This window comes from Strongylocentrotus purpuratus, unplaced genomic scaffold, assembly GCF_000002235.5.
Source record: "Strongylocentrotus purpuratus isolate Spur 01 unplaced genomic scaffold, Spur_5.0 spur5_scaffold_9, whole genome shotgun sequence".
Lineage (NCBI taxonomy): Eukaryota > Metazoa > Echinodermata > Echinoidea > Camarodonta > Strongylocentrotidae > Strongylocentrotus > Strongylocentrotus purpuratus.
Genome location: NW_022145615.1, coordinates 21,749,573 through 21,777,230, shown reverse-complemented (window position 1 = coordinate 21,777,230; position 27,658 = coordinate 21,749,573). Strand labels below are relative to the sequence as shown.

The following is a 27,658-nucleotide window of genomic DNA, read 5'->3' as shown; positions in this document are numbered from 1 at the left end:
AGTAATTACATATATAAATATATCTAATTTTACGTCTTAAATTAGATGAAAAACATGATCAGACATGTGTAATATATTTGTCAATATTTAACTAAGAAAATATAAATCACAAAATTTATGTGCATTGTCACATTTGGTTGACAGATCATGATAGTTATATTCTTTGTGCAAAAATACAAATTAATCATTAATATGCATAACATACATTGAAATGGTTTTTCAACTGGTATATCAACTGGTATTCTACTGATTTTCAACTGGTAAATCAACTGGTAATCATTTACTGGTTTTCAACTGGGAAATCAACTGGTAATCATCTACTGGTTTTCAACTGGTAAATCAACTGGTAAATCAACTGGTAAATAAACTGGTCTCAGATTTCAATTTCGAACTCGAGAGCCTCTCTCACACGAATGACTCGTCTCGATGACGGGCTCGTTTTTGACCGTCGTGCAAAGCAGTACCCGCATACGAGGATGAAGAATAACGCACCTACAGATCCCGCGATGATCTTGAAACGTAAATATTTGTCCACCTTAGACCGATCTGCAAGGCAAACAATAAGATAAGCAATTAGAGAAAACAAATAAAAAATCGTTAATGAAGGTATAATGTACTATTTGTTCTTGTTTGAATTTAGGGAAGTGTACTCGTGTTGTTGAAAGGAAACATAAGAGAGTTAAACATGACATAGTTCTTTCATATCACGCAATATCAAGTATCTTAGACTTAATAAACCGATGTACGAACAGGACATAAAGGCACATGTAAAACTGCCAGAACTATATCAATGGTCAAGAGGAGGGATATTGACAGGAAAACACGAAGAGGGGTTGGAACCAAACTAGACAAGGAGCTTCATTCTCTATTTCAAACTCGATCAGAAAATTGAAAGACGTTATGGGAGAGATTTTATGCTGGCATCTCTCTGAAGACATTGCTCTCAACTTATCTTCACACTGTACCGCAGCATCGTCAGAATGTCCGCAGTTGTGGTTGCCCCATCCGCCATTACTGCAATCAGTCAACCTTGATTCATTTCCCGAACAGCCGACATCATCAAGGTATATCGGGTCAGATCCTTGTCCGTATGTACCACCACTCCTGGCTACAACAACAATGTCTGAGTATCCAAGCTGTCGACAAACCACCATCGCGTCAAGGTCATCCCAACTGTCATCACATATTGTCCCCCACAAGCCATTGTAGAAGATCTCGACCCGACCTTCATTTGAACTGTTCCCGTCAACCAGCCGGATGTCTCCTTCTCTTTCATCTTTCAAAATAAATGAAACGAAGGTATAATTAAGACCTCTAGCTGTCCCGAAACTGTCACCCCATTTTACCTGTAGGATTTGACCCCTCCGATTGCCAAAAAGTTTATAAGCTCGACCGTAGTCGTCGTCGGGTTTAGCCGCGAGAGTCCCTAAAACAAAATCCCACGCCGACCCGTACATGGCATCAAGAGGACACTTTTTTTTTGGTCTCGAAATTTGAAAATTTGACATTTTGCTCCGTTGGGGGGGGGGAGGTCACCTGTTTTAGGTCAGCCATGGGAATATTTTTATTTTTATTTTTTTATTTTTATTTTTTTTTAATAATAAAAAAAAAAAAAAAAAAAAAAAAAAAAAATCCAAAGGGGGGGGGTTAGTTTTTTTTTTTTTTTTTTTTTTTTTTTTTTTTGGGGGGGGGGGGGGGGGATTTTTTACACGCATAAAAATACCAAAGGAGGGGGGTTTTACCCCCCAACCCCCCCCCCCATGTGTACGTGCCTGTATATATATATATATATATATATATTGTCAAGCCATTAAGGTACGTTTTGTAGGGTCTGTCATGATTTGTCTTTCGGGAGTCCTGATTCTTACCAAATGTAAAGAGGCTAACAAAAAGTTAAACACATGAATTTAACTTGCCATATTACTCATAGCACACACACATAACAAAAAGCTGTATACAGTGTAAATGAAAACTGCAGAAACTGCCTAAGATTTGTGGTCGAAATTTGTGTGAAGTGTCATATCCCTGGATACAAAATGACACTCGGTTACTTTTTCCCTTTCAACTCAATTAAAGATTGTAAAAATATCACACTTTTCGTGGCATGTTCAAAATATATATATAAATAAACGTACCAAGATGTGCCTATAAGATAAGAAAATGTCTAAAGTTTTGTTTATTTTGTGGTGGACTCGGTGTTATGTGTGAGTATTGTGAAATTGTGTATGCTGATCTGAGGATAGGTGAAGTATACTAATTATTGTAGGGGGTGTTATCCGTGTTTAATAATGCGTGATTTCATGAGCAAAGTTTATCTTTATAGGAAGTGTCTTTGTTCTTTGGATCCATAGGTGACGGGTATTCCGCTTATCATATCTGATTAGGCCTACACAAAAGAGGTAAGAGTTGAGGGAGAGAGATTGGAGAGAGACAGAGAGCGATAAAGAGAGAAGAACAAATACAGATAACTGGTATATATACATCAGAACACTTTCTTTGAAAAAATCTTTTCATTCAAGTTTGTGGAAATGCATTTAAAAGTAATTGACTTTTTAAAAAATTGATAGAAAATGCATTTCCGCAGTACTATTTTTTATGTTCTAAACTCTACTAATGTTTCCAATTATGTAGAACATGTATACATATATATTGAAAGAACGGTGCAGTACAGGATATTCATGTATATACATACAATTATCGATATGATTATCAAATACATGATCAAAAGGCAACAATTATTGTCAGATAAACAATGAACATTAACTAAAATGTGGAGATTTCATTGTGTAACAGTGATTAACAATAAATTCAAGTAATCAATTTAAAGAAATCAAAGTTTCCCTCTCATCTGGAATCCCTCTCAATAATATACACTAAATTGAAAGCACGTAGTAGGAAATTGATCACCCAAAAATGAAATTGAATGCCCAAAACCGGCTTATCGCGAGCGCCGCGTTAATTTGAATGCAGGAAGTAGGAAATTGTATGCACATTCTCGAATTTGATTTAACTGAACATGCATAAGAGTGCTGATAAATGATTTTTTTGCCCGGATTTTTAATTTGAATGCCCGAATTCACCTGCGAGCGACCTCTATGTGAATTTGAATGCACGTTCATAAATTTGAATGGAAAAATTGCGAAATTGGCCGCAAAAACCTATATTTGTTTAGTTAAAATTTTCCCCGTGGTGGAGTTATCTCCCTCATTATTATGCCGTCATGTCTAATTCGCAATAAATATTCCTTTTATTCTTGTAATGGAGCATTCAATAGACACAAATCGATTTTATATTTTATCCTTCATGGATCGATTTTTTAATATTTTTTTTAGCGGGACCTGATTTACTGCTCGAAATCAATTCTGTTAGGATTTAAAGATGCTATTTAGCTTTCTTAAGCAGATATTTAAAAAGTCAGTTCCAAAAGGTAGTGGAAAAAAAGATTATAATGGTGGTTAGAATCTCGTCTCGTCTAGCACATTAGATATATTCGCACTACATTACACATATAACATCATATTATTCGAATTGATGACATTTTTTTTTCATAAGCAAATGTTGTTCAATGTTTCTCAGAATATCTATTTACGTTTTCTTTTCCATATCGACACATTTTAATACTTATTTGTAAATTCAATTTTTTTTTCTCGACCATGTAAAAACATCCAATATTTCAGCAGAATTTTTCTCTCAACATTGCCAGTTCCTTCATGACTGAGCATATTTCTTGTTTAGATATGGGAACTTGCTGTATTTCACCAAAACTCTGTCGGCCGGGAAAGTGAAATGTATTACTTTGGATAGCAATTTTCCAACTATTACACATGACTGTAAATTTCCCAAAGATTGTAGGAGAAGTTTGATTCATACTCAATTACACATCATAAACATATGCATGGAATCGAATGGATCTTTTGGGCTTCGTTTTCGCTGTTGTTCTTGGTTTAAATATTTCTCACATTAATGTTGAGTCCTTTTAAGGTATTAAATTCTCAATGATCCAGAATTAACATGATCAATAATTTATCCTTCGAAAATAACAAATAATATTTTGGATTTATGTAGAGACTTATAAGTGCTTTAAGGAGTACGATTATCTTAATCAATAAATTATATATAAAAATCATTTCATTCACGTGTTATGATATTTGTATTTCAATAGTCAGAATGCAAATTGCATACGTTAATATTGTTGCTAGCCTGCTAGGTAGGACAAAGTTTATGGCTTGTTTCACCCAGCAACACGTCATGTATGCGATTTGCATTCTGAATATCGAAATGCAATTACTAGGAATGAAATAATTTGTAACGAGGCACTTCACAAAGATTTGTGCATTAAATATGATTACATTACGAAAATTGAATATTTAGTTTGTAACCTATGGTTTGTTAAAGGCTAAGTCCACTCCAAAAATAATTTACTTTTCATCGATGCAAAAAAAAAAAAGAAGAGAAACAGAGCAAAAGAAATTTGAGTAAAATCGGATAATTAATAAGGAAGTTATGAATTTTTGTTTAAAGTATGAAAAACTATGGAACTCAGAAAATCACTACACAAATTGCCGATTTGGTTATCAGTTTGTGACGTCATTGCCTCACTATTTGTCAACTGCTTTATATATTTTTATCCCATTCATTTCCCTTTTTATCCCTAAAAATGATTTCCCCATGCCTTTGCCCAGGTTATATGATTTCACAAAATCTGTTATGAAGTTTGAAGAATTGATACAATTTTCTTGATATTGTATATTCATAATCACTGATTTTTATATAAATAGTTTATCAAAATTCACATTTTACATGATTTAATTTAAACAAAATTACTTAATATTAATGCATCCACACAAAAACCTATTACCATCAATATAACCTGAATGCTGGTGTGATGAAATATGATTTTAAGAGGGAAAAATTGAAAATCCATATTATCAATATAAAGAAAACAATAAATTAGTGGATAGCAATGACGTCACAGACTCATGAGTGAGTTGCCAATTAATATTGTGATTTTTAAAGTTTTTCATGTCATTAAACAATCATAACTTTGTTATTAGTATCAGATTTAGCTCAAACTTTTTTTTATTGATTTTTCTGATTTGTATGCCTCTATTGAAATTAAGTTATTTTTGGAGTGGAATTACCCTTTAAAGAAACATGCATGAATTGAAATCAATCAGTCAACAGGTATATATTTACCAGCCCTGAATCTAAGACATTGAATTGAGACTTACCGCATCGTATGAAGTTTGGAAAGAACAAAACGAAGAGACACGATATCCATAGTTTTCTGCTCCACACCAGTTTCCCAAGACCAAGTGTCGCCATATTTCACGTGCAATACCAAAGGCGCACCTGGATAATTATGTACTCGTGAATGGCCCTATAAAATATGGAAAAACCCACTTTAAGTGCACGCGTACAATACAGGAAGAGGAAGTCAATGAATAAAAGAGAGGAAGGGGAGTATAACTATAATTGATGTGTAAACGTCGAAGAAGAGGAAAAAACACTGTTCAAGCGATTTCTAAACACGGCATGTCACGATCCATTGCTAAAGATTCCGGAAGTTGGAGGCACTGGAAATTTGTTAATAATCACAAGATGTAGAAACATAATGTTAAAAGGCGAAATTTTCTCAGTTATACAAATATGCCCTGATATATGTTTTCGGTTATCTTTAATGAAAATGTGAAATTAGATACTACACGCTATTTTAAATTTCATGATCTTGACAAATGCAGATTACATTTTAGAATCGAATAGGCCTACTAATTTTACATTTACGCATTTTCCACGCATGCCGGTTTTGAATTAAAACGTATTGATAATGTGTGCATGATCAAGAACATATCAACTTTTTTAATGTAAGTCTGATATACTTTATTTCGTGTACACAATCAAATGGATAATGACAGATTTTGCCGAACATTTCAAATATAACGATGCATGTTGAAACAAAAAATTAGTTGATTTATGTATAGATAATAATGAGGCTACACCTGTTTTGACACTTTTAAACGAATGCATCGCAGAGATATTAGGTCAATAAATATTATTGTTAAAAATATATGCTACGTTTGTTTTGTTTTATCTCTCCCAAAAAGTAAATAACAGTCCCAAACCAGAAATATATGTTGATTAAAAATAATCTATATATACTTAATTATATCGTTGTCACTGCGCTTTAACTGCTATTTTTCCTCTTTCTGCAATTCTCTCTCTCTCTCTCTCTCTCTCTCTCTCTCAACGTCTCTCTCTATTTCTTTATCTATTTTTCTCTCTCCCTCTCTCTTTTACATATCTTGTTTTTGTTGTTGTTGTCAAATCAACAAAAAATATTTCTGCTTTAACTCAGAAATTATCGCTCTACTTAAAACACTTTACCTATAGTATAGGAAGTGCATGGTTATCAAAAAGAGTATTGACTCTGTTGACTTTGGTAGAAATTCTAGGTCAAATGTTTATATAATCATGACATTTTATTCTCATGAAAAATATATCAAAATTTCACCCCCCCCCCCCCCCCTCTCCCCGATGCGCCTCGAAAACCATTTTGTAAGATTAACCCAATATTTTGTAAAGGACGCAATAAATAGCATAGAATACGCTGAATCGAAATCAGGATTTTAGACTAGTAAGGATGAAGCAGGCGCGGATCAATGATTTCTTAGGGGAGGGGGGGGGGTCCAAATTTGAAATTATGCGAGCCAAATATTGGTCCGTAATGATGACCAGGAGTGACAAAATGAGCAAAAACGTTTGGGAGGCAGACAAAAAAAAAAATCCGCATCACCCCATTCTCTTAAATTGGCGTGGGGTCTAGGGGCAAAGCCCCGGCCGGGGTCAAGGAGCGGAGCCCCCGGATGCTCAGGGGGTAGGGCATTTAATTACGGTCAGATGAGCATATTTTGATACCTTATTTATGACACTGGCAGGTTACTAATTGGCGTGGGGTGATGGGCGCTGAACTATTAATGATTTTAGTCATTTTATAACGGTCAGATAAGCATTCAGGGGCCCGCCTTAGGCCCGGCTAATGGGGTCCAGGGGGCAGGGCCCCCGGAAGCTCAGGGGTTTTAGGCATTTAATAACGGTAAGATGAGCTTATGTTGATACCTTCTTTGTGACACTGGCATGTCACTAATTGGCGTGGGGTCCAGGGGACGGAACCCCCGGAAGCTCAGGGGTTTTAGGCGTTTAATTACGGTCAGACAAGCGCGTAGTTAGGATTTTATTTTAGGAGGGGTGGAGCGTGTGAATCACTTACAGAGCGCGCATAGCGCGCTCCCTAGAAGGGGGTGGTGCAGGGAGGGACGAGTTTCCCTCCCTCCTACGCAAGGCGCGGAAGCTTTGACGTTTCATTAAATTATTAGAGAAAGAAGACTATTCGTTGTACCGTTCTCGACTCTTTATCCTTGTCTTAACTCAGTCGACCCCCCCCCCTTACTGCGTGAAAACTGCGCGAAGCGCGGAAGCTTTGACGTTTAATTGAATTATCAGAGAAAGAAGACGATTCGTTGTACCGTTCTCGACTCTTAATCTTTGTCTGAATTCAGGCCCCCCCCCCCTCCAGCGCGAAGCGCGGAACCTTTGACGTTTCATTAAATTATTAGAGAGAGAAGACGATGCGTTGTTTCGTTCTCGACTCTTAATCCTTGTCTTAACTCAGTCGACACCCCCCCCCCCCATCCTGTGCGAAAACTGCGCGAAGCGCGGAAGCTTTTACGTTTAATTGAATTATTAGAGAAAGAAGACGATTCGTTATACCGTTCTCGACTCTTAATCCTTGTCTGAATTTCAAAATTGTTTTTTGTCTGCTCATTTTTCTTTCTACGTCCTTTTCCTTTTTCCCCCTTTTTTTTTTTTTTTTTTTTTTTTTAGGGGGGGGGGGCGTTTTTGGAGAGGCCACCGACCCCACCGACCCCTCCCCCCCCCTGGCTACGCGCCTGCGGTCAGATTAGCATATTTTGATGCCTTGTCCGCCCCCGAAACCTCAGCGTTTTAAGGCATTGAATTACGGTCAGATAAGCATATTTAGATACCTTATATGTGACACTGGCAGGTCACTAATTTGCGGGGGGTACATGGACAGAGCCCCCGGAAGCTCAGGGGTTTGGGGTATTAAATTACGGTCAGATGAGTATCCAGGTCCCCCCTGAGAGCCCTTGGTGTAGTCCAGGGGGCAGAGCCCCTGGAACCTCAGGGGTTTTAGGTATTTAATTACGGTCAGATAAGCATATTTTGATACCTCATTTGTGACATTGACGGGTCACTTATTTTTTTTCTCTCTCTCTTTCTGTCTTTTTCTCTGTAACATACTTTTTCAAAAAGTGAGGGGGGCTTGAGCCCCCGAGCCCAGCCGTCTGCAGGCCCTGGTAACTAAATTACCAAGGCTTCTAAATAAGCATATTTTTCGCCCGACTGTTTATTTGGGAATTTCTAGTTTTCCAACAACAATAAACGCATAAAAAAGTATGACTTTAAATATTTCAGAAAATCAAGTAATTTCAGCAACATTTGTAAATTACTGGTCTCGAATTAGAAATACCCCCCCCCCCCCATCAGTACGCCAGCGTTCAGAGGCTCATGTCTTCTCACCCCTATAATAAAAAACACACACGCTTTCCGATTCTCTCACAATATTTTCACGATATGCGCGTATCGCTATAAAAAGCTCCATTGATAAATATAGGTGGCGTGCGGAATGTTAAGGAAATTTAATTCCCGTTAACTTTGCTTCTCTTTGAATGGAATATAACATTATATATGATTTAGTTAGGGGTTTTATTATTTTTATGTTCTTTTTGGTTAAAAATACAAACCATCTTTACTTTTTTTTTTTTTGGAAGGGGGGGGGGGGCGTTCTTTTTTTTTTTTGGGGGGGGGGGCAAAAATGCGTTTTGTCCCCCCCCCCCCCACTTTTTTTTGTCAGATGAACATATTTTGATATCTTATTTATGACACTGGCAGGACACTAATTGGCGTAAGGTCCAGCCGGCGGAGCACCCAGAAGCTTAGAGGTTTTAGGCATTAAATTACCGTCAGATTATCATCCAGGGTTCCGCCTTAGAGCCCTTGGTTGGGTCCAGGGGGAGAGCCCCCGGAAGCTCAGGTGTTTTAGGCATTTAATCACGGTCAGATGAGCATATTTTGATACTTATTATTTTGTGTCACTGGTAGTTCACTATTTTTTCTTTCTTGCTCTCTTTTTTTCTATTTCTCTTTGATATACTTTTTTCAAAAAAAGTGAGGAATTTGTCATTTTCTAACAAACGCATAAAAAAGTATAATTTACTAAAGAGTGAGGAAAAATCTCGAAAAATTATGTCATTTCAGCACCATTCACCGTTATGGAATTAGAAATAAACCAGGTTTGAACGTTATTCCCCCAAGCCCCCCTCCCTAACAGCACTATCAGTGCCCCCCCCGATCTACACCTTGTTGACTTCCCCTACCTTTCTTCTTTCTCTTTTTGTTCCTTTATTCCCCTTTCTCTCCTCTTTCCCTTTCCCTTCCATTCATTCTCTCTCTCTCTTTTAGGTTTGCTGTGATGGGGGGGGGGGGGGGCAAGGGCCTTTCGGTACCCCCGATCTACACGTTGTTGGCGGGATAAACCGCAACTGATCTTTCCTTCTTTCTTCTTTTTACCCTTTTCTTTTCTTCTTCCTCTTTTTTGTTCCCTTTTAGATATCCTCTTCCCCTTTCCCTTCATTCTCTCTTTTTTTAAGCGGGGCGGGGCGGGGGGGGGGGGGGAGGCAAGGGCCTTTTGCACCCTCCTCCGATCCACAACTTGTTGGCGGGAAAATTGCAACTGATATTCCCCTTCTTTTCTTTTCTTCTACCTCTTCTTTCTTTCCTTTCTCTCCTCTTTCCCTTTTCCTTATTTTCCTTCTCCCTCTCTCTTTTTTTGCGGGGGGGGGGGGGGAGGGGGGCAAGGCCAGCTCGGCCCCCTGGATTCGCGCCTGGGATGAAGTATTGGACAGTTGTTATTATCCGGCTGCCTAAGAAGATTATTTTATCTAATTAGATAAATAAACTTATTCCTTCTCACCCCCCCCCCTTTCTTCACCGTGGCCGCCCAAGGGGGGGGGGGGGTTAAACCGCCGACCCCCCCCCCCCCCGGCCCCGTAGATCCGCCCCTGAGGATGACATTGGAATGCAGTGAATGAACAATGCCATCGACTATATGGGCCCGGTGTAGGAGGTGTTCCAATCCAGAAATTGATATTGGCAATTTCGTAATATCCGTACTTATGCCATATGAGTATGGCATGCCGCCCCGATAGGTTAGGCATATATAGTTTGTCTCCGATTTACATATTTGGAGGAGAGGAAAAGAGAGAAAGGAGATGGACATATGGACTGATCGAATTGTTTTTAAAGCAGAAAATTGTGGGGCGGAAGTGGGGGGGGGGGGGGTCATATTATCAGCTTTGAAAACTGCCCCCAACTCTCTCTCTCTCTCTATATATAGAATTGCCCCCACTTTATAAATACGTCATTTGCGTGGGCTGTACATGCATGGTGTCTAGACTTTAGTGATAGTTTGCCAATACAAACCCTATTCAGTTCCTCCTAAAATATAGCGTATCATTATCTTTATTTGTTAGTTTATGATCATATACAAATAAATTTGTATTTTTAAAAATTGTATAATTAAATCTAATTCAGGTTGAAAAAGGCCTAATTAGGCCTACATCTGTTATTATGCCTATTCGTTTTATTTACAGAGTTTGTATTTCCAGACTACTAGCAAACGATAATGCACGTATTTTGCAGTTTTATGTTGCATGGAGAATTGTAACTTCAACTAGGCTACAACTGAAACGGAGTTAGAAAGAACAGACGGCCTGTTTGATATTGGTTTTTGACGAGATATTGGAAGGTACTGTTTTTCTAATTTTGTAGTTGATACAAATCTAATATCTTCTCTACTCTGTACAATTGGCATGAGTGGTGTAGGCCTATGTCGTAAGTGTGTATTCAGTAAATTTTCCTTTTGTTTTTGTTGCGGGTCGCGTCCTCGTTTGTGTAGGTGGCAATGCATGTAGCTGCAGCTGCAGTGCAGTGCAGTGTGTGATTGTCATGGGCATGATTGTGTGAATGATGAATGTGGTTCGAGAAAATCCCTTTTACAGTCATCAATTCAATATGAATTCCCAGTTTGTCTCCGCAGTCCTACAGTATAGCGCTAGCAGTATTTAGTATTTATTTATTGGGCAATTGCGTTTCCATATGGTGTTGCATGATTGATAGAATGAATTTATAATGTCTGATTGTCATCGTGACGTTGGAAATGAAATGATCTTGCAAATAATCATATTCTGTCATAGACCCTTACCTGATTACCACCTGAGTTGCGAACATATTAAGTGACTTAATGAAGTGTGAATTCACAATATGAAAATCCTGGCGCTAGTTCAGAACTGTTATTCGTTCAGGTAGAGTCTAGACAGTCTATGTTATTGTTATTATTTTGTTTGGTTGGGGGAAGGGATCTTTAAGACTTTATTTAATAAAAAAGCAAACAAACTAAAATTTGAGCCGGACGTATCATGGTAAGAAAGAGTAAGGAAGCTGTATTAAGCAAGCCCCCCCCCCCCTTCCCCCATGGCTACGCCAATCTCATTTACTCTTCTTCTTCTTCCTCGGTAAATGCTACTTCATACAACGAAGATTATGCACTGCAGTGTGGTGTGTGCCATTTCCAAAATGTGTGTAGGCCTCAATCCAGGTGCAAAGTGAAAGGGTGACCAAAGTTCATGGACATTTTAGAATACATTACAAAATATGATATTTGATCTATGAATTCTCATATTCTACACAAATTTATTTATTTCAATTATTACCAAATGGACGGCAAAGTTTTTTACTACAGATTGGTTCAACTAGAAAAAATTTTGTGGAAGGATTTCGGAGATATCGCGATCTAAAAATTTGATGTCCGATCGTGCATGTGTGCTGCATCTAAAAAAATCATAAAACAACGAGACCTAACTTCATGCACGGCGGTTTACAGTTGATTTATCAAAAATGTGATCCATCAAAAATAGGTAATATCATAATTTGCAAGGCAAGATAACATACAATCAGTTGCTACCACTTTTTACTTACAATTTTGAGGAAATCTGCTCTCTAATTGAAGATTTTCAGACCCTCAACGGTATGTTCATAATCTTTTGTCAATTTTTTCACAATTTCGTACCCAATTCCAAAGAAAACTTCATCTCGGGGTGATTTTATGTTCCTCTTTCCATTGGTGATATCAGATTTTCGAAATCTTACTGATTTTTTTGAGATAGCGAACTTAGGTCATGTGTGAACTTTGGTCACACCACCATATACAGTGATGTGCTGTTAAAAACGTGGACAGCGATGTGCTGCCATCAGTTGGACGCTTCCTTCAATGCCTTTTACTCTTTCTCGATATGTACATTGTACGTCGGGCGCTCCACTTACCGGTGCCGGTACCGCTTCTAAACAGAGACTGAAATGATGTACATTATATGGGTTAGTGAGGTGAGATTACACAACAGTGACTGTTGTAAAGTGGCTTCTGTTGGCAAAAGAGGACAAACCATCTCTTTTAAGAATGCCTTCAGGAATGCCTTGATTTGTATTGGTAGGAGTCTAGAGATCTATGTGTACATGTAGCTAGTATGATAGTATCAGTTACTTATTCTTTTCATTGATTGTTATTTTCTAGATTATGTGAACAACAGCAAGAATATGACTTTCAGCAGAGAGAAAGTATTTGTGGGCATCAGTAGAAGATGTGGCTTGTTAAAGATGAATTAGTACTAATACAATCATTTAATTTGTTGCTATTATTCTAGATTTCCTGGACCAAAGAATTTTAGAAGCTTGACTGTCAGCCGAGATTCAATTTGTGTTTAATACTTGGTAGAAGACATGGCCAGTGAAAGCTTCATCGGTAACTACCTGTCCCTAGACTGCGGGCCAGCCCTAGGGACATTCCAAGGTGAAGTGTCTTCTGTGTGCAAAACAGGACAAACGATCTCTCTCAGAAATGCCTTCAGGAATGGTGTCAAGTATGGTGTCCCTGAAGTAACAATGAGGTCAGTTGTAATCTAGTTTTCCATTTATTTCTCTCCATTTTGAAGTTGAACTAAAATTATTATAACTTTGTTTAATTTTTTAATTTTTTAATTTTTTAGAATTTAGAATTTCCATAAATATATTATACGGGTAGAGGCGTGAAACTGAAATGTGCCATTTTAAATTTGCAAATGTGACGTGCAATCTAAAAATGCTCATATTTGTTCGAAACACTAATTGACAACACAGTCACAGAAATAATTATGAATTTGTGGCTTCAAAGTCTTATTTTGGTGTGTAAGTTGTTAGAGGTTCAGTAGAAGTTATTAGACCTTTATGCTTGAATTTCTCGGATATCAAGTCATTAAAAAACCTACACAGGTATGTAAACAACAAATTCACAACAAATTCAATTTGGAAAAAGGTACTTAACATGTAGATTTTAATGGTTCTTTTACCCAACCAATAATAAAAGCTCAATTAGATCTCCAGTTTGTGAACGAGTGTTGCTCATGCAAATAGTAACCAAGTTTGATGATGCCTTTTTAATCCAGAGCTTCAGACATCAAAGACCTGAAAATCCTGAAAACCAGTGCAGATTTGAAGGCGGAGGCGGAAAAGAACAGAGCGATTATCAAAGCTGTCAACAGTAAAGGAAAGTCAGAGGCAGTGAATGGAGATGCCGTCTCTAACAAAGGTACATGTAGGTTTAATATCACATGCTACAAGTTTGGCCAGGGGGATTAGACCACCCTGCAAGGTTGCTGACAGGTGGTTATCTCATCTAGTCAGCTCTCAGTTAACATAAGAAAAAGAGGATAATGGGGACCAGCATTGTTTGCTATATGGCGCAAGTAGTGTAGTGTGCCTTTAATATCACATGCTACAAGTTTTTGTCAGTATAGAAGGCAATCATTGTGCAAAGTTTAATAAAGACAACAAATGTGTAAAAAAGGGCTTTCTTGTATGAATTGATTTAGCCTCCCTCAAGTTCAGATCAATTTGAATCATTCTAATTTGAATCTTTATTCAACCTTTATAAAACAATTTACAATGACAGTAATCAATATAATGGTTAGGATCTCATAAGAAGCAGAAATCTGCTTGTACATGTAATTGGGGCCCTGTAACAAAACAATAACAAGATAATGAACATAAATATTAAAAAGTAAAAGACTGGCATAATACAAGCACGCCCATACATTCCAACAACACATACACACACACACACATTCATAAAGAAAGTTTCACAGAAAGAATAGAAGGGAGCGAAAAATAGGAAAGAAAGAAATAAAAGTCGAAGAAAGAAGGAAAAGACAAAAATGTAAAAGAGGGATTCCTGTTGTTGTTGTTTTACTGTTTACTGGCGTGTATCATTCATTTATGAGTATTTACGCCTTTCTTGTAAGAAATGATATATAGCCTCCCTCAGAAGTTCAGAAATACATGCACTTTCCAGATATCAGACTTCCTCTGTATCATCTGTATTGTATGGTATGCAAGATAACAAATTTGGAAGCTTTCTATTTTGGATTCATTGGTATCCTTGTGTTCACATTCCCAGTGAAAAGTTTCTATGTTAAGTATTTTATTTATCAGAGCATGAGTGCACCCTTTCCAGGGCCAAGTAATCCTGTCAAAAGAATATGTGGTGTAAAGGCAAGTTTCGCCAAAAAAAAGGGGACCATGGGGGATCAACGGGTACCGCTTAAGCATTGTTGGCTGTATAGAGGGCGCAAGTAGCTTCAAGTAGTAAAGTCCTGCTTTAATAGTGTTAGACTTCGATAAGAGTTATGTTGGACAAGAAATACATTGTATCCACCTCAAGCCATGTGTAAATATATATATAAAGTACCAGTATTAAATTACCTTTGATCCTGTTTGTACAGAAACTTCCAACAACAAGGTAAATGGGGAGCTGAGTAAAAGCAGCCTAACTGCTGTCAGGAGATCAGGAAACACAGAACGAGCTCACAGCAAGTCACCGCACAGAAAGGCCCCAACAGGAGACAATAGAACAACCAATGAAACTAGCGCAGAAGGAGGACCACATAAGAACAAGCACCAGAACAACCTCAATCACAGCCAGCGGTCCGCCTTTCACTCGCCCAACCGGAATGAGAACGGAGGAGTAACGGACTCGCAGGCGGGTTCGGAGAAAGCGAGGGTTGGGTTCAAAGCGAAGCGCTCTGCGTCGTTCACGATGCCCCAGGGGAAGGGGGATGACGGTGGGAGCGGGAAGTCTTCTGGTAGACCGGGGTTTCAGAGGGTGCACAGCATGGATGGACTGAGCAGACAGGGTGGCAATGAGAATGGTGGAAGAGACGAGGAAGAAGGCAGGCAAGGAGGAGGAGGAGGAGAGAAGGGAAGGAGAAGAACTACTTCTGGTAAGAATACACCTTTTGCTTGTCAAGACTCTGTTGTACCTAAAATGTTAGATGAATAATCTTTCATATTTATCATCTCACTTTCAAATTTTCAGGGATCTCGTTGAGTTTCTTCTATGATTATTGTACTGGCATTTGGCAATGATAATGATTTATCTGCGACGAAACCATAGATGTGCTGCAAACTTACTGTACATATATGTAAATGTCTAACATTGGTACAGGCATCAATTTCCTTGTATGTTTTTTGCATTCGTGGTTATGTACTGTATATGTAAGAGGGGTCGCTGCATCAAGTGACAATAAGAGGAAAATAACCTAACTCAGGGATAGAATTTTCAACACAGTCTTTGCTGAAGAAAACAAAAGAGAGCATGGGAAAAACACATTGAAAGTTGATTATCATGCTTAAAATTTTCTCAAACAATATTACAGAGTTTAGTATTGATTATGTTTGAAGTAAAATTTGAGGTTTATTCAAGCAAATATCAAGGGATAACGTAACATTCAATTAAATATAGCATCATCATTTGCATTATTTTGCTCTATACCTCTTCCCCTGCTCTTCGATGTAGGAAACCACGAGAGCAACCACACACGATCCTCGCCCGTCAAGATCAGCGGAGGCAACACGCGCAAGCACAACCGCGGAGGATTCAACTCCCGCAACGTTGAGTGCTTCAGTGCCCCTGTGGATACCTTCCTCAACGATGACTTTGACTTTGATTCAAACTTTGCCTTGTTCGACAAGGACAATTTTTACGAGGAGTTGGACGCCATGGGGGATAATCGACCTACATGTAAGAGGCAGGGACCAAGGAACCTTCGCTTTGATGAGAACATTTTAGAGAGGAGAGAGTCAGAAGAAGGGAAGAGGATTACATGCCCAGATGTAACAGGCAGGTGGTATCATACAGGTAAATTTGTCTCTCATTAAAAAAATCCAAACATTTAATTAATTCCTATCAAGAGTCAATTTATAGGAAAAAAGGATGGAAAGAGAACGTGTATATTGATTCTTTAACGATGACAGTGGCAAGTCTATACAGTATGATAAAAAATATTTTACATGAAATATCCTACCCTAAAAAATATATTGATTTTGAGCATGGTGCTATTTGTCGTCCTTGCATATTGGTAATGGGCCAATGTATGTAAATTGTATGTGATATGAGATCACAAAATGTTGTCATAAATGTCTCTGTATTTACAGAAACATCTACATGAGGGATGCCACTTTTCAGGCTTTAGACCCCCCCCCTCGACATTTTTCGCGATAATTTTTTAACGCAAGAAAATCTTGCACTGAAATTTTGTGAATTTTTTCTTTCGAGTCTTGCGCATCTTTTGAAAGAAATTTTTCGAAAATCGGACCTACCATTACAAAGTCACGTGTTCTTTTGTCTTTGCATGTCAGCCCGAAAATCGCTCATTTTTGTGATTTGTGTACAAAACATATGGAAATCTCATTTTTCAAATAAAGAGATAAAGCATTGGTTATTTGGTCTTGTTTATAGTTGAGGTGTTTATTTTGGGGTCAACATAGTTGAATTATAGTTGGAAATGAAAAAAAAAACAAAAAAACAATAAAATACATAAGTTAAAAAAACAAAGAAATACATAAGAAATTATCAAAACAATAGATAACATAAGGAATAACCCTGGTTTTTCAATTTGTTGTGTTATATTATTATTCCAAATGGTCTAACAAATATATGTAGTGAGAAAGAATGCTTAAATATGAATAATGTCTGATTTATGGGCAAAAATGTGAATTTTATGACCTTATTTGCATAAATTACCATAAATATGCAAATGAGTGAATTTTTCAAAAAATTGAAATTACCATAGTATTCTATACACTTCACTTGACATGTATGCAAATTTTCGAGGCGATCGGGCGTTTCACGGCCGAGATCATACATGTAGGGGGGGGGGGCCTTAGAACCCCCCCCCCCCCCCCCCCCGGGCAATGCAGTTTCAAAATAGCCCGGGCTAAATAGGGTTAAGGCCCAAGTGCTCAGTGACACATGAACCACTTTTTCTCAAAATGCCAAAAATGGAGATACGTCTTTGTGTCACTGACCCCTCGATATCTGTAATACTAACTGTTAAAATGTATGGATTGTGTAGATACAGACATGCAGATTCCAGGGATAACACCCGAGTTGAAGGCCAGACTGATGTCATCAGCGACTAAAGCTGGTCTTACTGTAGAGAGGAGACTTGAATCAGTAGGACTGTGTGCAGCTCAAGTCGCTCTACAGCTATTAGATAAACAAAGAAGGTAAACTTATAGACTTGGTATGTAACCCCGAGCCACAATGGTTGTTCTGTTTACTATTTTTGATAAACAGGGGGGGTTTCAACATGAAGCTCTCCCAATGAACATTTCAATGAGTAGAATATGGGGTGCATCAAAGTTTACTGGTATTGTAAAAGAGTAATATGATGTAATGATGTATTCAACAGTATGTAAATTATTGTCAAAATCTGGCATGTACATCATGTAAAACGTTTGTTTATAAAGGATATAGAAGATACACAAACTGGAGACAGAGACAGAAAGAGGGGATGGGAAAGAGGGAGGACGAGGAGAGAAAGAGAGAGAGAGGGAAGGAGGGAGGGAGGGGCAGGCGAATGTAGATAAATGTCTTGCTAAAGATTGTAATAGTGCAAAACTGGTGCTTGAACCGACATAATTGTAACCCCTATGTGTATGTTTTACCTATTGGACTATGCCAGAATTGAGTAAATGGAAAATGTTCAAACACTGCCCTGATTTTGAATACATGTAAATTATGTAGGCATCTGATCATCGTTCCTCTGTTTTTTCAATCATCTCAGAATACACAGCAAGAAGAGAGCCACGGAACCATCGGTTGTAGTCCTGTGTGGTCCTCACCTACAGGGTGCCCAGGGGGTCAGCTGCGCCCGTCACCTTACCCATCACGGGTGCACAGTCACCCTCTTCGTACCAAACTTTGTCAAGATGCTGGAAGAGCTGAAGCAAGAGATTGACCTGTTTGATGTAACCGATGGAGTTAAGCTACAGAGCTACAAAGGTAATTCATACAGTATGCAAGCAATCTGTCCTTATAAGACCACCTGTATGTAAAGGATGACTTTTTGTGTATTCCCCTAATTTGGACTTTTTTCAGGTTTGACTCTGTGTATATAAAGGCCCGGTCACACAGAGAGGACGCATGGGGAACGCACGGCCAGCGCATGGGAAATTTGCAATTTTGGCCAGTGCGTTGTCGTGCGCCCAACTTTTGACACCAAATGCATAGCGTGTTGCTAGCGCGCTGAGCGCATACAGGGCGCATACAGTACGCATACAGACCGTACCCAGAGCGCACATGATAACAACTTCCACGAATGCACAGCGTGTTGCTAGCGCGCTGGACGAATGGTCCACGCATGCACCGCGTTCTACGACGCACGGCCAGCGCATTGGAAATCGGAAAAGGTCGTGTGCCTAACTTTTGTCATGATTTTGGAAAAGCTAGCGAGCTGACACAAAATGCACAGCGTGTAGCTAGCGCGCTGTGCGTATACAGGGCGTGTGCCCCGCGTATGTCTGGCGCTGGTCTAGCGCGCTCAACGCACGTCTGGCGTGCCTTTGGCGTGTACATTCATGCGTCGAGCTCCGCGCACACTTTTGAGCATGCTCAAAAAATCCTGACGCACACAGCGAATGACGACGAATGCATAGCGCTGGTCCAGCGTTGGTCCAGCGCGCTCGACGAACGAGTAACGAGTGATGACGCACGCCTAGCGAACGACAACGCACTGGCCAAAATTGGAAATTTTCCATGCGCCGGCCGTGCGTCCCGCATGCGTCCTCTCTGTGTGACCGGGCCTTAAGGAAGACATTCAAATAGGGGAAAACTTAGACCCCGTTCTCACTCACTTTGAAAGTGGTCTTAGTTAGACCGCTCCAGAGGAACGGGTCTTGAGGAACGGTTTGCGAGCGTTCACACTTCGAGCAGTTTTTTATGGCTCAAACCGCTCCACGAGTCAAAGTGGTCTTGTTGCTATGGCAGCTCAGGTCAGCAGATCAATTTTTTTGCGCGCGGAATACAAACCGTATGTACCGTACTACATGTTTCGCACGGAACGTCACTAGCTCACTTCCGTTCAAAGTACGCTTCCGTTCACATTGCACGTTAGAGCGGTCCAAACCGCTCTTAATAAGACCCGTTCCTCAAGACCACCTCGGAAGGTGGTCTTCTGGAGAGGTCCAGAATTCCACTTCCTGGACCACTTTGACCGTTCTCACTCACCTAAGAACCGCTCCTGAGGAACAGGTCTTAGTTAGACCGCTCCAACGAAGTGAATGAGAACGGGGTCTAAGTGATGCAAATGCCTTGTATTTTTTGTGTTTACGTGTTTACATGATTTTGTTGACAATTACTTATTTTTGAGAATGAACTTTAGTATTCAGATCGAATATAACACACAGGCAATCGAAGATGAATATTACTTGTTTTTGTCTCTTGTCTTAGAAAACAATTGAAAATTCAGGTTGAAATTGTCTTTTAAATTCATTACCTGGCCATTTAGAAATAAGCAAATGAATAAGTATTTAAATTCACATGCTGGTTTCATAGTTCAATGTATACCACATGCTCCTCCATGTACATTGCATGTAGATACTTTTTGTTTGTACGAAAATACTGCATGAATGTGTACAAGTGTGTCTTTCTTGGGAATCTGACGTTTAATGGAGAAGTTTTGCATTGCTAAAAGAAGTGTGTGATAAGTGGTTCACTAGGGTAAAGCAAAACTGTGTAAGCTATTCTGCGTGTCTTCCTGGATTTAATGAATGAAATCTATTTTTAGTGTAAGCTGTGTTGGTTTGGAACTTTGGATACTTCCATTAGATGTAACACTGTGTATCTCTCTTCCTCAGATCTTCCCAAGAGCACTGACCTAACCGACATCGTGATCTGCGCCTTGGACAGACCCAATGACACCATCACCCAGGACCAAGCCTGGTACCGGGGAGTCCAGCAGTGGCTCGCGGACACCAACAAGGCCCCCATCCTCTCCCTGGACCCCTCCAACACCCAGTCCTTCTCCAGCCAGTGGGGCGTTGCCGTCGGTCTCCCCCTGGACTACACCAGCAAGGTGGGTGAGTTGTACCTCTGTAGTTCAGGTATCCCCAAGAAGGTGTTCGACGAGGTCGGTATCCGCTACATGTCTCCCTTCAGTCGGGGACTTTTCGTTCTCCTGGATGTCTCTTAGCAGACGATGGTGAGGCGTGTTCAAGTGCAATGCAATGAGAGAACGAACGGATGCATCATTGATCAGGGGCCCGTTTCACCAAGCCTTTTTTCAATGACAAATGACAAAAATCAGTGACATATCTGCTTGATAACCAATCAAAAGCAAGGATTTCGGTAGCTTATAACAAAAACTGTCATTTGTCACTGATGACAAGTTTTGTGAAACTCCCCCCAGATATATCAGGGTTTCGGGTGCTGCAGTTTCTTCTGCTACTCACATGCATGTTTCTTACCAGTTAAAGTAAAAATATAATACAGAGATCCTTTAAAAAAGTTAAAGGTTGTACATTAAATCAAAAGAAGGTGTTTTGAGGGAAATGTGATATTTACATTTTGAAAAGTGACTGTTTCAGAGCAAAAATGTGCTCAGAATTGACAGATAATCCCTAAGTGTGGAAGCTATCAAATAAAGATTGTCAACTAGGGCTCCAGGCTACTCTTTGTAGGGGTACAGAGTGACGTTTTTAGGATCTGGAAGCAATGGATCCTTGACAATATGAGACATTTAAGGGGTCTGTGGTGACTTCCTGTGTTTCCATGTGTACGTGACCGCTCTTTGTGTCAGGCCTTGCATTGACATTTCAATTGGACGTTGATGATATATGCCAAATGTAGACATTAAGAATTTATCACACTTTTTCTGTGTAATGGATACATGTATATGATAGCAGAGAGAGATGGCTCTAATATTTAGATACATTGTGATCATCTTACTCCAGATGAATACATTGCATTCATTCATTACGGTCGTTTTTCTACATATTACTTTTGTCCATAATATGATCCGTGTCTATGATGTGAGTCTTGTGAGATGAAACCAATTTTATGTTTGAATATGTAACAAGCTATGCTTTTTTTTTATATTAATGTCCAAGGAAGGAGGAGGAGTGTCAGTTCAGCTTCCTAAGATTTAGTTTAAAATAGTCAATATTTTTTGCATGACAATATGAATTAAAGGCATAATGTGAAAGCTCATTTGATGATAATGATCTTTCACATAAAGACGGAAAAAAGGAGGAAGATGCGGCAAATTTGTGTTACAACTTACTGTACAAGTAAACTTTGTACATGTATGTAACCCTTTGTACTCTGTAGCTGAAATTTGGGGCATTATATTTTGTAATTTCCATTTTATAAAATGCTAAAATTTATATTTCTTGACCAAAAAAATGTATGTGATGTCTCCTTGTTGTATTCACTTGTGATTTATACATAATGGACTTCCTGAGCTATAGTGAGTATGTAGGTACTCACTGGTTCAGATATCGTCATGCTATTCAATGATTTATCTTTTTGAAAGATTTATTATTTTAATACATTGAATAGTTGTGACAATACCTCACAAGTTATTTTGTGTACCATGTAAGGAGTATTGTTGTATTTAGTTTGTTTGTTTGTTTGTTTGTTTTGTTTTGTTTTTAGGGGGAAATGGTTGTCTGTGATTTAATCTGATATAAGGAAAGTGAATTCTACGGTGCATTAAATGTAATTTTTTTTAAAGTATTTTCGCTCCATAAATTAGTTGGATTTTAGAGATAGAACATACCGTCGACAGCCTGCAAGAAGGTCATTCCTGCAGCAATTGACATTACATACCTCTAAGTTCCTTCTTCCCGGCAGCTGACGATACATAATATGAGACTGCAACAATAATCATTGACTTGCAAAATAGTTTTGAAGGTATTTGTCATCAATTGTCACATACCAAGGCTAATTTTGAGTTCTTGTCATAGAATTTTAGTTTGATGGAAAATGATCTACAGTCGTTCTAAATTGTTAATTCATGGAGCAGATGGGTCGTCGAACAACTTGTTCTGAACTGTAGACCAGCAAAAAAAGAAATGCTAGAAATCCCATCCACTGATCAGCATATTTGCAATCGCACCAATTCCATTGTGTGTTATACACTTTGTTAAGACTACTACACCTGTAACTTTAAATCTTTCTTTCTGTGCTGGTGATACATTTTATGTTATACATTTTCTACCAAAGACCCAGTATCATATCATTTATATGTAATATTTTACAATTCTCGCTTGATTCTGTAATAATTTACTTCCATCATTACAAAGACCTACCTGTACTGTACCAGAACTCAAGATTATTTCTAGTTCTACTAATTCATTCTTATACATTACTATTTTTGTTTAAAGGAGCTTGCAGATTTTGTAATGTATGAAACATATGTTTGGTATTTATCTTCTTTAATGAAGAATACATAGGAATGATGGAAGAGAATAATTTTAGTGACTATATTTGATGAAAGATTTATGCAAAACATGAGAACCAAACCTTATAATGGTCCAGTATTATAGTTATACTTAAATGCGATGGTAATATTTTGTGTCAAAGTTTAAATACTATTTTATATATGAGCTTGTTATTCTTTTTTTTCTTTGAATTTCTTTCTTGCTCATGTACCAGAATATACCTGATTAGACTCATTTTCCTTTAATCTGGTATTTTGACTTACAAATTAGAAATAACAAGTATTGTGTATCTTCTTATCATGACATATAGCCAAACAGAATATGTTTGGTCTCACATTTCAAGACATTAATGTCAACACAATATATGATATAATATATGCCAAATGTGTATTTTTGTCATGTTCCTTCTTTTTCTGGAAAGGTTATTGATTTTTTGTTTTGTGATTCATATTTTAACAAACAAAACATATTTTGGGTTTGTTTGTGTGTTCTGAGCAATTGCTCTTTTCGTGTACAGTTAACAACTAAATTATTTATACCCTTACCAAGTTTTGTAATTTGTTAAGTTTGTGAAAAATGTATTTGTTCCAGTTTATCTTTGTAGAGAATATGACATTTTGAAGCTTACATCTAAAAGTATTCAATAATCCAACCAGTCTACCTTTCATTGAAATTCATTCTTGAGTTAAAGGTAAAGACCAGTATTGGAAACGCCCCAATTTCAAAAAATGAAATGGAAGCTCTCATTACCAATCGTGTGAAAGAATATGTTTTGACTAATACATGATGATAAAAAATTTGCCGGGAAACCGCCTACTAATTCATATATTTGGTAAATTTGTTTCTCTCATGGTCTGTGAGAGATATAGGGTAGTCCCATATACATCTTTCTGTGTATAGTGCTTGTAACTTTACAAAGAATGGGCCAAATTTTTTATCATTTTGATGATTCCAGAACCTTGCAGATGCTAGATGATCAACCTTTTCTGATCGATTCCACAACTTTTCTTTCACAATGCAATCGAATGACCATAACTGGTCTTTACCTTTAAGCAAAATACAAAACATCAAATTTACGATGGGTGTAAATAATTATGTTGGTACCGGTATATGTATTTTCAGAATTAGAACATGAATTACCCAAGTCTCACTGGCGAGACTGAACCCAGACCAAAAGAAAAAAAAACTACCGGTTTATTGTCCTTGATGGTTTGTTTGAAATAAGAATTTTCGCTTTGCAATCAGTTTATCTGTGTGATTGAGGTCCACATTTGAGACCATACTTGTTTCACAGATGCACTTACATGTACCTTGTAATGCATGACTAGGGGGACGATGTTCTACAATGTTGTTATTGTGCAATTAATGTATGGGCATGGAGATAATTGCATAAAACTTGATGGTACGTTTTTAAAGGTAAAGACCAGTTATGGTCATGCGACTGCATTGTGAAAGAAACGTTGTGGAATCGATCAGAAAAGGTTGATCATCTAGCATCTAGCATCTGCAAGGTTCTGGAATCATCAAAATTATAAGAAATTTGGCCCATTCTTTGTAAAGTTACAAGCACTATACACAGAAAGATATATATGGGACTACCCTATATCTCTCACAGTCCATCAGAGAAACAAATTTACCAAATATATGAATTAGTAGGCGGTTTCTCGGCAAATTTTTTATCATCATGTATTAGTCAAAACATATTCTTTCACATGATTGGTAATGAGAGCTTCCATTTCATTTTTTGAAATTGGGGAGTTTCCAATGCTGGTCTTTACCTTTAAGTATGAAGTAGGTAATCTTGAGAACACTACCTAAAACTATGAAATACAGTGAACGTGTAGGTGACCTACATGTAGTAGGAGAGACTGGGTGGGGATTCAGGGAATATAGCTGTAAAGCTTTAGGGCAAAATAGTGTACTTCTGGTATTTATGTAATCAATCTAAATAACAGTTCGATGTAACTATTAACATTCCAGTGGTACATGAAGTTGGTGAGCTTGCAGTGCAATAAGTTACAAAAATCATTCACAATAATTTTGAGCCAGTCAGTAAATGTGTTTTGATTAAAAACTAGAGAGTAAACAACGCAATGACGCGTAAGTTAGGATGAACACAAATTTTGAATATGGTAAGCTATTGAAACCGTGGCATGTGATTGACTGAGAGCATCCTTGCCATAGAAATCTAGCATTTGTTATTGATAACAAGTTGTATGAAACGGGTCCTAGATTCTTCCAATCTTTAATAACAGGGAAATAAGCCAAAGGTTAACAGATTTATATATTTCAGGAAGTAAAGGACCATAATATGTGTTTTTATGTGTAACAACAAGCTTGGGATATAATATTGTTTCAAGTAAAAAGTAGGAATTGAATTGTGGTAAATGAAGGTAATATTGCACTGTTGGCCAAAGCCTAAAAAAACTTCTAGACATGTTTGCTAAGATGCAAATGAAGTCTAGTTGTTGTATTCAGATTTTGATCATCATTAGATAATGGACCTCCATGTATGTGTACAGTAAGCCCATATGATTTGCTACTGTCCGAAGAGGTGGAGACACGGCATGTTCATAGATATGCATGCATGTGATATAATCATGTTGTGCTAACACGCAAGAAGTTTAACATCATCTGTTATTGTTAAGGACCAAAAGGGCGTTAACTCTGTGTTATAGTATATGAGTTAACGCCCTTCTGGCTCCAAACAGATGAAATGATAGTTGTGTATGTGTATCTCCCCCAAGGCCCTAAAAGACCTAAGAGAAAACTATTGTGTGTTTATAAAAGAGTTTTCTTTGTGGTTCAAATGTGACAAATGTATGATTGACTATGGCTGCTGTGCAGAGCATGTTGTTTATTTTGTATTTCTATGTTCTTATGTTCATTGAAGCAGCCTTTAAAGTTACTAACTTTGACTGCATTGTGCAGGAGAGGAATCACTTTAATCTGCATTTAGTAGGGGTAGAATGGTGGGGAAGGGGTGGTGGGGATAGGGGAGGGGTAGCAGAGCTTTGTTTGTAAGATGCAGGGCTGTGTTAAAAGATAATGTTGTACACATTGTTCCAAGAATACGCCAAATGGACAAATGAATATAAATAGTCTAACTGGGATGATCGGTTTTATTTCATGTATTGGGGATAAAGTGGTGGTGGTGGGGGGAGATAAAAATGTATTTAAGAAGCTTGCCATAAAATTATCCATGCTGCCAATTTTCTGCAAAGGTACATGTTTACTGACTGACAAATAAGCCACTTTCAATAGATTTGTGGCAGTTTTACATGTACATTGTACATGTAGGCATTTTTTTATCCCTTTTTTTCTGAGGATTTAAAATAATATTTGTTTCGTTTAGGCAAGTACTTCTTATACATATGTATTGTCTTTGCATTGTCAATTAAACATGACGTTTTGTACCATGTAGCATTTTTTTCAATTTTTGGTTGATACCACCATGATAATTTTTGTTGATTTTGAGCCATGTATGTTCCATGCTCAAATTGCATTAGATTTGAACCTGTAATGTACATGTATGTATTGTCTGGTCAGTGCTAACATTGTTCTGAGTGACCTCTGAAAGTTGTGTTCATTGTCTAAATCATGAGTCATAACTTGTCTCTTCATATTGCCTTCCATGTACAACTGCGATATTTCCTGAATCTTTCCTGTAGCATTTTTTTTTTTTTTTTTTTTTTTTTTGAGGGGAGGGGGGGGGGGGGTCATGATTTGGATCAGTCGTGAAATGGTATTTAGAAACAAGAAACGATCAGTAATTAATTTGCCCCTCGAGTCTGAATATCGTTTAATGAAACGCCTGTTTAAAAGCATCATTTCGAATATACTGAACCTCGTATTTTATGAAAATCATATACATGTAACTGGGTGGGGCTTATCGTGAGTGTGCAAAACTGCCCGCTGATATTGACCAACTGTTGTATCAATCGACCTCTTCACAATTTGTTTCTTTATACAACATTTCTTAATCTGATGCTGCTTTTTAGTCTGCACTCTCCTTTCTTTATACGTTTCTTTATATAAGTTTTGTATAAATTTCAACAAGTTTAAACAGGGCCGCAGGCTATGAGTTATTCCACAAACCAACCTACTTACTAATGTCAAGGGCAGGTACATGTTTAAGTTGTCCTTCGCCCTTACAAAATCTCCATAGGGAGAGGAGCAAATTGTGTAAATTCAGCTGCCGGTCACATTTTGTATTAAAACATTGGTAAGGAGTGAGAAAACGTAACAGTAATCGCTCTGGTTCTGAAGATGATAATTGGAAATTATATCTTGGCTCTTCCACTATTTGTTGATTTTGTTGACAAGAAATCCTATGCCTAGGGAAATTTTGAAGGCAGCAGTTCGTCAGTGGCTCTTTCATTATTTCACGTTTTAATGTCACAACAAACTGGTGCATTGAAACCTGCTTTAGCAACCACCAGTATAGAAAACCCACCTGTATAAAGTACAGACCACCTGTCTACAAAAACCACATTTTTAGTTTCCCTTGAATACCGTTTCCCTTGAGTGATCTGTTTTAACAGGTTTCACTGTATATGAATGTTTATGAGGTCAGCCGTATCTTGCCCTTTTGATAACAATTCATATGGTACCAAAAAAAAATCAGGTAAACCAGGAAACACCTCCCTGGGTAAACCTCTATCGGTAAGTGTTTTTGTACAAGTAATATACATGTACATGTAATGTG

The 27,658-nt window shown here is 38.0% G+C and overlaps 2 protein-coding genes across 2 annotated transcripts; one reads left to right on the top strand and one right to left on the bottom strand.

Moving 5' to 3' along the window:
* Window positions 1–373: 373 nt before the first annotated feature.
* Window positions 374–5,343, bottom strand: LOC105437555 (neurotrypsin-like). The gene is made up of 3 exons (XM_030976380.1): window positions 5,232–5,343; window positions 923–1,276; window positions 374–546 (listed from the first exon to the last, which is right to left on the bottom strand). Exons 1-3 carry the CDS (start codon window positions 5,323–5,325, stop codon window positions 374–376), a joined length of 621 nt encoding a protein of 206 aa, XP_030832240.1. The 5' UTR covers window positions 5,326–5,343.
* A 5,417-nt stretch (window positions 5,344–10,760) lies between these two features.
* Window positions 10,761–23,565, top strand: LOC582362 (enhancer of mRNA-decapping protein 3). Its single transcript, XM_782313.5, has 8 exons — window positions 10,761–10,885; window positions 12,837–13,079; window positions 13,614–13,756; window positions 14,949–15,446; window positions 16,022–16,363; window positions 17,580–17,733; window positions 18,294–18,511; window positions 20,365–23,565. Exons 2-8 carry the CDS (start codon window positions 12,913–12,915, stop codon window positions 20,697–20,699), a joined length of 1,857 nt encoding a protein of 618 aa, XP_787406.3. The 5' UTR covers window positions 10,761–10,885; window positions 12,837–12,912; the 3' UTR covers window positions 20,700–23,565.
* The last annotated feature ends 4,093 nt before the right edge of the window (window positions 23,566–27,658 follow it).